At 48.4% G+C, this 13533-nt stretch overlaps 1 protein-coding gene and 1 long non-coding RNA gene across 4 annotated transcripts; one reads left to right on the top strand and one right to left on the bottom strand.

The window, feature by feature from the left end:
- Positions 1-21: 21 nt before the first annotated feature.
- TUT1 (terminal uridylyl transferase 1, U6 snRNA-specific) lies at positions 22-12966 on the top strand. 2 transcript variants are annotated; one of them, XM_072789465.1, is made up of 10 exons: positions 39-180; positions 643-794; positions 2015-2205; positions 7490-7805; positions 7991-8091; positions 9508-9974; positions 10542-10651; positions 10810-10920; positions 11068-11160; positions 11771-12966. In XM_072789465.1, exons 3-10 carry the CDS (start codon positions 2191-2193, stop codon positions 12919-12921), a joined length of 2364 nt encoding a protein of 787 aa, XP_072645566.1. In that variant the 5' UTR covers positions 39-180; positions 643-794; positions 2015-2190; the 3' UTR covers positions 12922-12966. The 2 variants fall into 2 exon arrangements, with proteins under 2 accessions (XP_072645565.1, XP_072645566.1); XM_072789464.1 differs by lacking the exon at positions 643-794 and having other exon boundaries at positions 22-180.
- LOC140612271 (uncharacterized) lies at positions 7347-13481 on the bottom strand. 2 transcript variants are annotated; one of them, XR_012013553.1, is made up of 3 exons: positions 10523-13481; positions 9159-9978; positions 7347-8291 (listed from the first exon to the last, which is right to left on the bottom strand). It is a non-coding gene; the product is annotated as an uncharacterized lncRNA (long non-coding RNA). The 2 variants fall into 2 exon arrangements; XR_012013554.1 differs by lacking the exon at positions 7347-8291 and having other exon boundaries at positions 9657-9978; positions 10525-13481.
- Between the last annotated feature and the right edge of the window lie 52 nt (positions 13482-13533).

Raw genomic sequence — 13533 nt, 5'->3', positions numbered from 1 at the left:
CTATCCGCCTGGCGGAAGTTGCTTCCAAGCGCTCTGCGATTTGTAGGCGTGAGTTCCGGTGGGGGCCGCAGTGGTGGTGTGCGGTCGGGAGAGTCGCGATGGCGGCGGTGGATGCGGATGTCCAGTCGCTGCCTCGTGGGGGCTTCCGCTGTTGCCTCTGCCACGTTACTACAGCCAACCGTAAGCGGTGGTTGTGAGTTTTCGTCTTCGGGTCCTAGCGAGGGTTAGAGGTGGAGGGCATAGTCCTTGGCAGGTCGGTTGGTAGGGCCGCTCGCCTCCGTTTTCGCTCCGCCTAGACCAAGGGGCTGCAGAGTGGCGGAAGTCCTGCCGCTTCTCCCTCTCCTTCCCAGCATCCGAAATCTCCACAACGAACGTTTCATTCTTATTCCCTCTTTTTTTTTTTTAATTTTTATTTATTTATTTATGATAGTCACAGAGAGAGAGAGAGGCGCAGAGACACAGGCAGAGGGAGAAGCAGGCTCCATGCACCGGGAGCCCGATGTGGGATCCGATCCCGGGTCTCCAGGATTGCGCCCTGGGCCAAAGGCAGGCACCAAACCGCTGCGCTACCCAGGGATCCCTCTTATTCCCTCTTTAACCGTCGCCTGTTGGACGCCACCTTTGTGTCTGGTACTCTTCTAGGCTCTCGGGTGGGGTGAGGGGATTCAGAGGTGGAGACCTGGAGAGCCGTAGGATCACAGAGAAAGTCGCGGTTAACTCAGGGAAGCCCTACAGAGGAGCGACCCAAAGGCAGAGACGGGCGGAGTAGCATGGCGTGCATGACTAGGAAGAAGGTGGGTTTGGCAAAGTAGACAGTGTTCTTGTAGGACAGCACGCAGGACTCCATGAAACCTCAGATTCCACTTTTGAAGTCTGGAGTCGTGATCTTCCCTAAACAGGAGCTTCTATCCTTGTGTGTGTGTGTGTGTGTGTGTGTGTGTGTGTCACTATCACCGTTTGCCCCATAGGGCAAGCCAAAAATCCAAGATAGTCTTTTCTGGCCCCACATATTCATCGGTGGCAACAAACAGCTGACCCAGAATTTAACAAAAATAATAATTGCTAACTTTTCCCATGTTCTATATGTGTATGCCCTTGTGGTTAGTTGTATCCATATCTTCGTTTTGTGGCCCACGAAATTGATGCACAGAGAAGTTAAGTGACTGGCCCAAGATCTCACACAGTTTGCCAGAACTGGGATTTATTATTTTTTTTTGTTTTTTGTTTTTTTTTTTTCATTTATTTACACACAGAGAAAGAGAGAGAGGCAGAGACACAGGCAGAGGGAGAAGCAGGCTCCATGCACCGGGAGCCCGATGTGGGATTCGATCCCGGGTCTCCAGGATCGCACCCCAGGCCAAAGGCAGGCGCTAAACCCTGCGCCACCCAGGGATCCCAGAACTAGGATTTAAACTTGAGCAGTGTGACCTCAGACCATGCACTTGCAATCTCTCTACCATACCTAGAGACCATCCGTGACGTCTAGGGTCCTGCTTTATTTAGTTCTTCTGTAATATGATCTGGATAAGTTTCCTGTTATTTATTTATTTATTTTTAAAAATAATTTTCGGGTGTTGCTTTACCTAGCACTTAGAGAGGGTTTTCTTTTGTTTTTAAAGATTTTTATTTATTTCTCCATGATAGTCACACAGAGAGAGACAGAGAGAAGCAGGCTCCATGCAGGGAACCCGACGTGGGATTCGATCCCGGGTCTCCAGGATCGCACCCCCGGGCCAAAGGCAGGCGCCAAACCGCTGCGCCACCCAGGGATCCCAAGGGTTTAAGAAAAATTTGTAGCTAGTTGTCCTGGGAACTACTTAGAGAGAATACCTTATGTGGACAAATGGACAAGAGAGGGAGGTGAAAAGAGGCAGGACTTGGTTTATTCAAAGGCCACCCTTTCTGTAGCTTGGAAGGATTGGTAAGATTTAGGTATGCATTTAGGTAAAGTCAAGGGGTGGGTACATTTGGATAGAGTGATTTGGATACTTTTGTTTCACAATTATCTCTGTAGGACCCAGCCTAGACGCCCACTTGGGAGGCCGGAAACACCGACACCTAGTAGAACTACGAGCTGCCCGAAAAGCCCAGGGACTTCGAAGTGTGTTTGTCAGTGGCTTTCCCCGGGATGTGGATTCTGCTCAGCTTACTCAGTACTTCCAGGCATTTGGACCTGTGGCGAGTGTCGTCATGGACAAGGACAAGGTAGAGTGAATGGCTTTTGGGGTAAAGAATGACTCAGGTGTGCCACGTACAAGAAGAAATGAGAGAGAAACCAGGAGCCCTGTTTCAGCTGGTGCCTTATGTGGCTTGTCCTTGATGGACACCACAGTACTTGGGCTAATTCAGCTTTGTGAGCCTTTGCCATCCCCTGCCCTGCCCCAAACTCCCACCTCCCCGGCTCCTGCTTGGATTTGTCAGTTTGCCAGAGTTAGTCATTGGGGGACTTTGGATCATTAATTTATTGTCTTCGTTTTATTTGCCAAAACTCCACTAAATGTGGAGTCTGCTTAAGATTCTCTCTCTTCCCCCTCTCTCTCAAATAAATCTTTAAAAAAATGCAGTCTACACACAGTGCCCAGTACTAAGTCAACAGTTAATATTTGGCAAATAAAACGAAATAAACCTTCTTTATTCCTTTGAAAAAAAGTTCAGTTTTACTGTTGTGTTGTATCATCATATTATAGTTCTCAGTTTGTGCTCTGGTTATGTAAGCATGGCTTTGGTGATCCCAAATGGCTTTGGCAGCCCATATCTTCTCTTAGGATGGGCTGGGTGTGTTTTTCTTAGAGATCACATTTGGCAACTGACCCACAGAAGCTTTATTTTTTTTAATTTTATTATTTATTTATTCATGAGCGACACACAGAGAAAGGCGGAGACACAGAGGGAAAAGCAAGCTCCTAGCTGGGAGCCCAATGTGGGACTCGATCCCGGGACCAGGATCACGCCCTGAGCCAAAGGCAGATGCTCAACTGCTGAGCCATCTAGGTGTCCCACTACAGAAGCTTTAACACAAGAGGTTTAATTGTTTCCTTTATTTTTTTAAGAGTTTTTTTTATTAATTCATGAAAGACAGAGAGAGAGAGAGAGAGGGGCAGACACATAGGCAGAGGGAGAAGCAGGCTCCCTGTGGGGAGCCCGATGTGGGACTCAATCCCAGGACCCCAGGACCCCAGGAACATGGCTTGAGACAAAGGCAGACGCTCAACTGCTGAGCCACCCAGGCATTCCTAATTGTTTTCTTTAACAAGAAGTCCAGACCTGGGCAGTCTGGGACTTGACTTTTCTCCTGCTCTGTCATTATTGGGCATGTGGTTCTCACTTCCTAGTTGTGATAATACTGCTTGCACATCTTCAGGTGAGAAAAAGGGGCAGGCTGAAGGACAGAGTATAAAAGGCTAATGCCAGCTGAGTCTGACTGTTTTCCCCTGCTTTTCTTTACTTTCCAGGAAAAGATCTTTTCCCAGAGCCCACATGTGTGGGGGGGTGGTCTCTTCTGTTTATGTATCCTTGCATCAGTGACACGCTGGCTCACTTAACTATGGTTTTGAAGAAGTTTTGATGCCTATTTCTGATGCCTATTAATATTTTCATTGGTGTTAGATGATAGATTAATTTGGGAAGAATTGGGTCTTTTATACTGAATCTTTCCATAAAAATGCTATGTCTTCATTATTGATATCTTTATTATTTTTTATTGTTTTTTTAGATTTTATTTATTTATTCACGAGAGAGAGAGAGAGAGGCAGAGACACAGGCAGAGGGAGAAGCAGGCTCTGTGCAGGGAGCCTGACGTGGGACTTGATCCCCGGTCTCCAGGATCACACCCCGGGCTGAAGGCGGCACTAAACCACTGAGCCACCGGGGCTGCCCTATTGATATCTTTAAATGTAAAGTTTTATAATTAGTAACTTGTATTAGATTTATTCCTTAGTACTTCATATTTTCTGTTGCCACTGTAAAAGCTACTTTTTTTTTTATCTATTACTGGTAGAAAGGATCATAATTACTTTACATATTGATCTAATATTTAGCAACCTGCTGAATTACTTAAAAAACCACAGACTTTGTTGGGTTTCTATAAAGACAATCATATAATTTGCAAAACAAAACAAAACACTTTTTTTTTCTGTATGTTGATAAATTGAACACCAATAAAAAAATAAATTTATTAAAAAAAGAAAATTATAGGAAGCAGAACAGAATCTATCAAAATAAAATGCAATTATTAGTTAGAGGAATAAGTCTGACTTCTGAGGAGGGGAAAAATGTAGGTCAAGAAGACACAAAAACAGGGCAGCCCCTGTGTCTTAGTGGGTTAGCGCAGCCTTCAGCCTGGGGTGTGATCCTGGAGACCTGGGATCAAGTCCCATGTCGGGCTCCCTGCATGGAGCCTGCTTCTCCCTCTGCCTGTGTCTCTGCCTCTCTCTCTCTGTCTCTGTGTCTCTCATGAATAAATAAATAACTTAATGTGCTCACAGTATTTATAGGTCAACTTCCCTGCTGGCTACTTTTAGCGCAGCTGTACAGTGTGTGATGGGGATTTCTTCTCATCTTCTCTGGCATAGGTAAAGTCCTCAGAGAGAGCAGAACTATGTAAGACATATCCCATGCCTATGGAATTTGCAATTTCGTTGCTCCTCTTTTTTTTTTTTTTTAAATTTATTTATGATAGGCACACAGAGAGAGGCAGAGACACAGGGGGAGGAAGAAGCAGGCTCCATGCACCGGGAGCCCGATGTGGGATTCGATCCTGGGTCTCCAGGATCACGCCCTGGGCCAAAGGCAGGCGCTAAACCGCTGCGCCTCCCAGGGATCCCCTCGTTGCTCCTCTTAAACCTGAGTTTAAAAGTTCAAGTTTCTGAAGTCTTCCTCAAACTTAAGTTCAAGCCACACAAAGAAACTATCTGTCCCTGACACAACTGGGAAGTCATTAGACTTCTTATCTCTCTCTTTTTTTTTTTTTAAAGATCTTTATTTATTTATTCATGAGACACAAAAAGAGAGAGAGAGGCAGAGACACAGGCAGAGGGAGAAGCAGGCTCGACACAGAGAGCCTGGCGTGGGACTCAATCCAGGGTCTCCAGGATCAGGCCCTGGGCTGAAGGCGGCGCTAAACCGCTGAGTCACCCCGGCTGCCCAGACTTCTTATATCTCATTGGCCTGAATTCTATTACATGGTTACCCCTAGCTATGGCAAGCCTGAGAAATGAAATATATATTTTTTAAGATTTTGTTTATTCATGAGACACACACACACACACACTCACAGAGAATGACAGCGACACAGGCAGATGGAGAAGCAGGATACATGCAGGAAGCCCGATGCAGGACTCGATCCCGTGCTCCGGGATCACACCCTGAGCCAAAAGGCAGATGCTCAACCACTGCGCCACCCAGGTGTCCCAAAATGAAATATTTTAGTTGGACACCTTGCCCTTACGAGAATCGGGGTTTGTTTGTTTTTTTTTTAAAGATTTTATTTATTTATTCATGAGAGACAAGGAGAGAGAGAGAGAGGCAGAAACACAGGAAGAGGGAGAAGCAGGCCCTATGCGGAGAGCCTGACGTGGGATTCGATCTTGGATCTCCAGGATCACACCCTGGGCCAAAGGCAGGCGCCAAACTGCTGAGCCACCAGGGATCCCAAGAATCGGGGTTCTATTAGTATGAAAGAAAGGGAGAATGTGTATTGGGTGGGCAGATTCCTTCTCCAGAAAACTCAGTATGTCTGTTTTTTGTTTGTTTGTTTGTTTGTTTTAGTATGTCTGTTTTTATTTGTATTTTTTTCAAATGTCGAGAATGACCTTTTCTCGGAACTGAAACCTCAAGTTTATGAGCCTTCTAATTATTTTGACAATAATGACTAAGATTTTTTTTTTTTAAGATTTTATTTATTTGGGGGAATCCCTGGGTGCCTCAGCGGTTTAGCACCTGCCATTGGCTCAGGGCGTGATCCTGGGGTCCTGGGATTGAGTCCCGCATCGGGCTCCCTGCTGCATGGATGGAGCCTGCTTCTCCCTCTGCCTGTCTCTGTCTCTGTCTCTGTCTCTCTCTGTCTCTGTGTCTCTCATGAATAAATAAATAAAATCTTAAAAAAAAAGTGGCTGGGATGCAGGCTTCTGAATCTGCTACTCCTGCTCTCCCCGATGCCTTCCATGGGGTTCTTGAGAGAAATGTGTGTACAAAGACAAGGCCAGCCAAAGAGTCACCTACTTATAACAAGGTATGCTACAATAACCCAGACAGTGTGTTACTGGGGTGCCTGGCTGACTCAGTCCCTGGTTATAAGCAGGACGAGGCTCTATCTTTACTACTGAAGAGAATATAAAAGAATATGGACTTTTGCCCTGAGGCAGTCATATTTTTCCTGCTCCTGCTAACATTTTGCCATGAATGTCATGACACTCTACTAGATCATGGCATCACACTGTAATGTTGTTGTTATTTCTTTCTTTTTTTTTTTTTTAAATGTTTATTTATTTATGATAGTCACAGAGAGAGAAAGAGAGAGAGGCAGAGACACAGGCAGAGGGAGAAGCAGGCTCCATGCACCGGAAGCCCGATGTGGGATTCGATCCCGGGTCTCCAGGATCGCGCCCTGGGCCAAAGGCAGGCGCCAAACCCCTGCGCCACCCAGGGACCCCCATGTTGCTGTTATTTCTAGATAGGAAGTCTCTTCAAGGTAATGGATGTTTATATTTCCACCAAGCACAGTTCATTCATTATATGTATTCTAAATCAGTGCTAATAGAATCTAATTTTTTTTTAAGATTTTATTTATTTAGTCATGAGAGACACAGAGAGAGAGGCAGAGACATAGGCAGAGGGAGAAGCAGGCTTCGTGCAGGAGCCCAATGCGGGACTCGATTCCAGGACCCCAGGATCATGCCCTGAGCCAAAGGCAGACGCCCAATCGCTGAGCCACCCAGGCATCCCTAATGTTTTTTTAAATTTAAATATTTTATTTATCTATTTATGAGAGACATAGAGAGAGGCAAAGGCAGAGACCTAGGCAGAGGGAGAAGCAGGGAGCCCATGTGGGACTTGATTCCGGGACTTCTGGGATCATGACCTGAGCCAAAGGCAGATGTATAACCACTGAACCACCAGGTTCCCGCTAATAGAATCTAATTAAGTTAAAAGGGGAAATTAGGGGATGTTTCAGAGTATAAGAAGTGAAATCATGTCATTGGCAAGAGTAGGGGAGAATAGAATAAGTAAAATGGGATTTTCAGAGGCAAACTGGGATGAGAGTAAAATATGTGGAATAGGAGTGAGGGAGAGAATTGTTTTTCTTTTTTTTTTTTTTTTTTTTTTTTTTTTTTTTTTTTTTTGAGAATTGTTTTTCTAAACATGTTCCCTGTTCTGTAAATATTCCCAATTTATAGGCGGTCCCCATCTCACTCATGACACACATGTCAAACCACATATTTGGATTCTGGATTCCAAAACCATGATCCCTGCCCTTTTTGTGGTTTGCTAGGGCGTATTTGCTATCGTGGAGATGGGGGACACAGAGACTCGGGAAGCTGTCTTGTCACAGCCCCAGCACAGCCTAGGAGGACATCGCCTGCGGGTCCGGCCACGGGAGCAGAAAGAGTTCCAGAGCCCAGCTTCCAAATCTCCCAAAGGAGCAGCCCCTGACAGCCACCAGCTGGCCAAAGCACTAGCTGAGGCCCCTGATGTGGGGGCACAAATGGTGAAGCTTGTGGGGCTGAGGGAGTTGTCTGAGGCTGAACGGCAGCTTCGGAGCCTCGTGGTGGCCCTGATGCAGGAGGTCTTCATGGAGTTCTTCCCTGGTGAGTCACCTCCCTTACCGTGTGTGAGCCCTTCCTGCCCTTCCCTCCACTGAGTCTACATCCCCCACCCCTCTCCCTCAGCTGCGGGCGTTTGGCTGCTCTTCCTTCTTTATGTCCCACTATGTTCTTCCACCCCATTCTCCTCTGTAATGTCACTCAACCTTTCTTCTCTGCTCGGCATCCAGGCTGCGTGGTCCATCCTTTTGGCTCTTCCATAAATAGTTTTGATGTCCATGGCTGTGATCTTGACCTCTTCCTGGATCTGGGTGACTTGGAAGAGTCTCAGGTGAGTGACCAGGGAGGCAGCTTGGAAGAGTCAGTGGGGGGCAGCCCCGGTGGCACAGTGGTTTAGCCTGCAGCCCAGGGCGTGATCCTGGAGACCCTGGATCGAGTCCCACGTCGGGCTCTCTGCATGGAGCCTGCTTCTCTCTCTGCCTCTCTCTCTCTCTCTCACTCTGTGTGTCTCTATGAATAAATCAATAAAACCTTTAAAAAGAAAAAAAAAGAAGAGTCAGTGGGAATGGTCATGTGACTCTGTGCCAGCACGATCTCTCTCTTGTGCCTTAGTTCCTCATCTGTAAAATGGGGATAATGGAACCCACCCAAAAGGGTTATTGTGATTAGAGAAATGTGAATGTATTAGGTGGTCATTAGAGAGGATGAATGCTAATGGACACAGGATATATGGCATTTGTAACAGGAAAAAAAAATTTCAAAACGGTGTACAGTATTATATACTGTATTTTGGGGAAAAATATATGAAAAGAGATACAGTGAAGTAATTTTGGGGTTATGTTTTTGTCTATTTTCTAAAATCTAATATACAGATCTCCTTTTGGAATAAGGTGGTTGTTAGTATTTTTTAAATAGGCTTTGTTTTTTAGAGTGGTTTTAGGTTCACAGCAAAATTGTGCAAAAAGTACAGTTTTCATATACTCCCTACTTTACAAAAAGCGTTATATTAGGGATTATTTATTTATTTGGGGGGGGGCAGAGACAGAGATTGAACTTGAGTAGAGGGAGGGGCAGAGGGAGAGAATCTCAAGCAGACTCCCTGCTGAGTGTGGAGCCTGATGTAGGGCTTGATCTCACGACCTTAAGATCATGACCTGAGCTGAAACCAAGAGTCAGAGCTTAACCCACTGAGCCACCCAGGCACCCCACAAAATGGGTTATTTAAAAAATAAATTTGTTTTATCGTTCTCCCTATGTATGTACACATGCACACATATACACTTTATATTTTCAGAATCATTTGAGGGCAGGTTGTGTACATGATGCCTGTCATAGTCCAGTGTCCAGTAGGGAAACAAAAAGGCATCCTTGTGTACAGCCGCAGGACAGACATGTTACCTTATGCAAGCGTAAAATGTTAGGAGACTTTAGTCTGCAGCCCATCCTCCGCTTTCATCAGCTGCCCACCAGCAGGCTTGTGTTGTCCCCCTCAGACTCCTTTACAGTTCCTCTGCCTTCTTTGGTCTTTTCATGACAGTGACATCTTGGTAGAATACAGACCATTTATTTTGTGGCATTAAAACGTTATTTTTAATTTTAATAAGAGGTTGTGAAATAGAGTTCGTATATATAAAACCCCTGGACCAGGGCCTGGCACATAAGCAGTAATGATAGATCTTGGGGGATGTTGCCCAAATGGGGGACAGCATGAGAGGTGAATATTCACTGAGCTCATTTCTATCCACAGCCAGCCCCAAAGGCCCCAGAGTCTCCATCTTTGGACTCAGCCCTTGCATCACCACTGGATCCTCAAGCCCTGGCCTGTACCCCAGCTTCCCCTCCAGATTCACAGCCTCCTTCTCCTCCAGACTCAGAAGCCCTGGATTTTGAAACTCCTTCCTCTTCCCTGGCACCCCAGACTCCAGACTCTGCTTTGGCCTCTGAGACCCTCGCCTCTCCCCAGTCCCTGCCTCCAGCCTCACCACTGCAGGAGGACCTGGGAGAGGGGAACTTGGGGAAGGCCCTGGAACTGGCAGAGGCCCTGAAGGGGGAGAAACCAGAGGGGGCAGCAATGCTGGAGTTGGTGGGATCCATTCTTCGGGGCTGTGTCCCTGGAGTGTACCGAGTCCAGACTGTACCCTCTGCCAGACGCCCTGTGGTCAAGTTTTGTCATCGGCCTTCAGGTCTTCATGGTGACGTCTCCCTCAGTAACCGGTACCTTTGTTTAGGGGGTGGGTGGGAAGGCCAGCTGAGTATTCTGGGGTGGGTGAGACGGGGGCCCTGGTGTGGGGAGCTCCTGTACTTGCTGAGGTTATCCTTGTTGGGTCCCATCCCACTTTCTGTCACTTGTCTCCTGTCTCACATCCACTTTCATGAATGTAAAGTGTGTTCCTTGGAATACTTTTTTTTAGGGGATTTAGGAAAAAGTTTTAGGGTTGAGTAAGTTTGGGAAATGCTGAGTTAGATGCAAATCACTTTCTCCCTTCCCACCCTCTCCCCCACTTCCTTTCTCCCTCTCTCCCTCCCTCGCTTTGTTTCTTTGCATATGAAAGGCAATTTGAGCTGTCTTGTAACTACAGCCTTCTCCAATACCCTAAAGGATGCAGTGTTTCCCAGTTTTGATTTCCTTTTGCATGACTTTTCACTTGACCCACGTTGGCAGACACTTGGAAAACCCTCTCTCGGCCTTATTTGCAGGCCCCGTCCTGCAAGCTTGGGACAAGAGCTAGGATAATGGATTCAAAGGGTTCCGCACCACTCACACCCTTGTCTTTGTTCCAGGCTGGCTCTGCACAACTCTCGCTTCCTGAGTCTCTGCTCTGAGCTGGATGAGCGAGTTCGGCCTCTTGTGTACACCCTCCGCTGTTGGGCTCAGGGTCGAGGGCTGTCAGGTGAGAATGAGTCAGGACACTTGGGGTTGAGCCGGTGTTGAGGCAAAGGCAGGGGTTCATGGAGGGAAGGGGAGGCAGGCACAGGAACCAGGGTTGAGAAAACCAGCGTGGAGGTGTTAGATGCACCTCCAGCATAACTGGAATTATTGTTTATCTAGGAAGCGGCCCCCTCCTCAGTAACTACGCCCTGACCTTGCTCGTGATCTATTTCCTTCAGACCAGGGAACCTCCTGTGTTGCCTACTGTGTCTCAGCTCACCCAGAAAGCAGGTACAGCAGCCTGGCCTCCACCTTTATCTTGTCAGCTTCAGCTTTCCTCTTGTTTTGTTTAGATGCACTGAGCTACCCCAGGAATGAGATCTCTGCTTCCAAATCTTTCTGCTTCCAAGCTGATCTTCACCTTTTTGCCTTTTATAGGTGAAGGTGAGCAGGTGGAGGTGGACGGCTGGGACTGTAGTTTCCCCAGGGATGCCTCAAGACTGGAGCCCAGCACCAATAAGGAGCCCCTCAGTGAGTCTGGGGAGGCGGGTAGAGGAATTTTTTTTTTTTTTAAGATGTTATTTATTTATTCATGAGAGACACAGAGGCAGAGACATAGGCAGAGGGAAGAGCAGGCTCCCTGTGGGGACCCCGAAACTGGACTGGATCCCAGGACCGCAGGATCACGCCCTGAGCCAAAGGCAGACACTCAGCCTCTGAGCCACCCTGGCACTTGAAGCTGGTAGAGGATTGATAAATGATGTTAATCACTGCTGTAGATTATATATCCGTCAGTTAGTTTGTCAGGCATGGTTCTCACAGCATAGTTCTCATGGGATAGCTAGTATTGTTAATACCATTTCACAAATGAAGAAACCATGCCTTGGAGCAATTAAGTGGCTTGTTCAAGGTTACACTGCCAGCGAGGGAAAGGAGCAGCATCTGGGGAAGGACGTTGCTGGGGGCACAGGCAAGAGGCCGGACCTCTTGTTTTAGAGATCAGAGGAGTTTGGCTGCAGACACTTCTCTGAGCTACTTGGAAGGGAAAAGAAAGTCCTTCCAAGAGAATGCCTCTAGTGCAGACCTGTCTCAGTTCTGACCTCTGAGTAACCCCTTCTGCCTGGTCTTCCTCCTCTTCTAGGTTCTCTGCTAGCCCAGTTCTTCTCCTGCGTCTCTTGTTGGGATCTCCGTGGCTCACTGCTGTCCCTGCGGGAGGGTCAGGTACTGCCTGTGGCAGGGGGCCTGCCCTCTAATCGCTGGGAGGGCCTGCGCCTTGGCCCCATGAATCTCCAGGACCCTTTTGACCTGAGTCACAACGTGGCAGCCAACGTGACCAGCCGCGTAGCTGGGCGGCTACAGAACTGCTGCCGAGCAGCAGCCAATTATTGCCGAAGTCTCCAGTTCCAGCGCCGTTCCTCCCGGGGTCGGGACTGGGGGCTGCTCCCCCTTCTGCAGCCCAGCTCCCCTAGTTCCCTGTTGTCTGCAACACCCATCCCTTTACCCCCTGCTCCTTTCACCCAGCTCACTGCCACCCTGGCCCGGGTGTTAAGGGAAGCATTGGGGTGTCATATAGAACAGGGAACCAAGAGACTGCGGTCTGACAGAGGTGGCCCTGAGGAGTCTCCTCAGGGAGGGACAAACAAAAGATTGAAACTAGACGGACAGGAAAAAAGCTGTGAGGAGGGGCTGGAAGAGCAGCAGGAATGTGTCAGGGACCACAGTGAAGATGGGGTGGAGGAAATGGTTGTGGAGGTTGGAGAGATGGTGCAGGACTGGGTGCAGAGCTCTGGGCGGCCAGGGGAGCCACCCCAGACGACCACAAAGCAGCTAGCTACTGGAGGGGAGGGACAACCAGGACATGCAGCATTGGCAGAGCAGAGGCCTCAAGGCCCTGATGCTGATGCAGCCAGAGAAGGTTTTTGGGCTGAGACAGGGAAGGGAGTGTTGCTGTCCTCAGTGAGCTGGCGCTGTGCCTTGTGGCACCGAGTGTGGCAGGGGCGGCGGCGGGCCCGGCGACGCTTGCAGCAGCAGACCAAGGACAAAGGTGGAGGCACTGCTGGCACAACAGCATGGCTGGCGATTGAGGCTCAGGTCACCCAGGAGCTGGGAGGACCAACCGGTGCAGCACAGCGGCCAGAGGCTGAGCCGCTCCTGACCTTTGTGGCATCTGCCTCCCAGGCTGACCAGACTCTCACCGTGACCCCAATCCAGGATTCTCAAGGCCTGTTCCCTGATCTCCATCATTTCTTACAAGTTTACCTCCCTCAAGCACTTCGAAACCTCCTCAAGTGAAGACAGGGACCCTAATGGGCAATAAAGCTGCTAGTTTAATAAACACTAGAGTTTCCTCTAATTTCCACCTGGTAGTAATCCTTCCACCCACTACTTGCCCTCCCCAGACCTACTGCTCTTCTCAGACATGCCTTTTTTGGCCACCCTAAAATAGGTCTGGGCCTATTTGCTTCTTAGCATTTATCACCACCTGCAGGGAGGCCTAAATGTGGTGTGTTCCTGCACCCGGAGCCCGCTCGGTAGAGTTCTTGAAGGATGGAGTGCCAGGTGGGCGGCTTGGGCAGTACCTGGAACAAGAACCGAGTTTGCCTCCACTTTACCTTACCGCCCAGATTTATATGGTGACGGCCTGAAATCGGGGTTCAGGGTTCTTTGTCCATTCTCTCACTTAACAGAGTTCATCCTGTTCTGATTAAAACGGGGAAAAACACTGTCCGACCTGAGCGTGGGTAAAGGGGTGTCCATCATCGGTGAACTGGCAGCCCTCTGCAGGGTGGCGGGAGGCAGGGATCCGCTGTGTTCTCCCTCGGCCCTTCCCGGCTGCAGGCCCTGCGCCAAGGCCCTACCTGCAGCGATTGCATCCCGGAGCCCGCCGGGTGGTTTAAACGGAGG

Source organism: Canis lupus, chromosome 21, assembly GCF_048164855.1.
Source record: "Canis lupus baileyi chromosome 21, mCanLup2.hap1, whole genome shotgun sequence".
Lineage (NCBI taxonomy): Eukaryota > Metazoa > Chordata > Mammalia > Carnivora > Canidae > Canis > Canis lupus.
The sequence above is the reverse complement of the archived record's forward strand: the minus strand, read 5'-3'. Positions and strand labels throughout refer to the sequence as shown.